General features: G+C 60.3%; 1 protein-coding gene across 1 annotated transcript; it reads right to left on the bottom strand.

Annotated features, from left to right (window-relative positions):
* Positions 1-143: 143 nt before the first annotated feature.
* LOC113979622 (class I histocompatibility antigen, F10 alpha chain-like) lies at positions 144-947 on the bottom strand (the record flags this gene model as incomplete). The annotated part of the gene is made up of 2 exons (XM_027706957.1): positions 677-947; positions 144-419 (listed from the first exon to the last, which is right to left on the bottom strand). Coding segments are annotated over exons 1-2 (508 nt in total), but the record flags the coding sequence as incomplete, so codon positions are not given.
* Between the last annotated feature and the right edge of the window lie 8 nt (positions 948-955).

The following is a 955-nucleotide window of genomic DNA, read 5'->3' as shown; positions in this document are numbered from 1 at the left end:
CCATGCATGGAATTCCCATGGGAGTTGGATGACTCAGATTCATCCACAGAATTCCCACAGGAATTCCCGCGTTCCTCAGTTCCATCTTCCCAAATCCCACATTCCCAAATCCCCCATTCCCATGGGAATTCCATCTCTCTCACCTTTGCGCTCCAGTGCCTCCCGCCCGCATCCAACGAATCTCCGGAGCGCTTCTGGACAGGTGTTCTCCAGGTAATGTGTCAGTCTCTCCACTGCGATCCCATCGTGTTCCCATCTCCTCTTGGTGATCTGGGCAGCTCCATCGGCCGCCACGAAGCTCCTGGATCCCAGCTCGAAGGAGATGAAATCCCGCCCATCGATGCCGTCCCGACGGGACCCACGGACACTCCCATCGGACAGGAGGTCACAGCCAGAAAGTGTCTGCACCGTGTGGAGACCTGGGGGGTGGTATCAGACCCATGGAGACTCTGGAATTGTGTCCCAGTCCCACAGAGCCCCATTCCAGCCCTATGGAGCCCCAGAGTCCAGTGGAGAAACACAGAGTGTCATCTCAGCCCCTTGGAGCCCCATGGATCCCATCCCAGTCCCACACATCCCATTCCAGCCCCTTGGAGTGCCTCGGATCCCCATCCCAGCCCCACACATCCCATCCCAGTCCCACACATTCCCCCATTCACTGGCCCCCCCCACTCACCCCCACTCCAGTTGTACCGGGCCCCCACTGTCTCCAGGTTGTTGGCAGCCAGGAGCCGGTTCCATTCAGCAGTCTGGGTCCCTCTATCCCAATATCCCGGCTCGGCTCCGGCCGCCATCCACGGCGTCAGCGGTTGCATCCGGCCCCGCTCGCTGTCGTAGCGCACGAAGGGGATCCCGTCCACGTATCCCATGATCATGTACTGAGGGATCCCCGGGCTGGGCTCTGACATCGCCACATCCAGGTAACGCAGGGAGTGGAGAACTGGGGGGACACGGA

The sequence above is a fragment of the Neopelma chrysocephalum genome, unplaced genomic scaffold, assembly GCF_003984885.1.
Source record: "Neopelma chrysocephalum unplaced genomic scaffold, ASM398488v2 Primary Assembly neopelma1_86092, whole genome shotgun sequence".
Classification (NCBI taxonomy): Eukaryota; Metazoa; Chordata; class Aves; order Passeriformes; family Pipridae; genus Neopelma; species Neopelma chrysocephalum.
The sequence above is the reverse complement of the archived record's forward strand: the minus strand, read 5'-3'. Positions and strand labels throughout refer to the sequence as shown.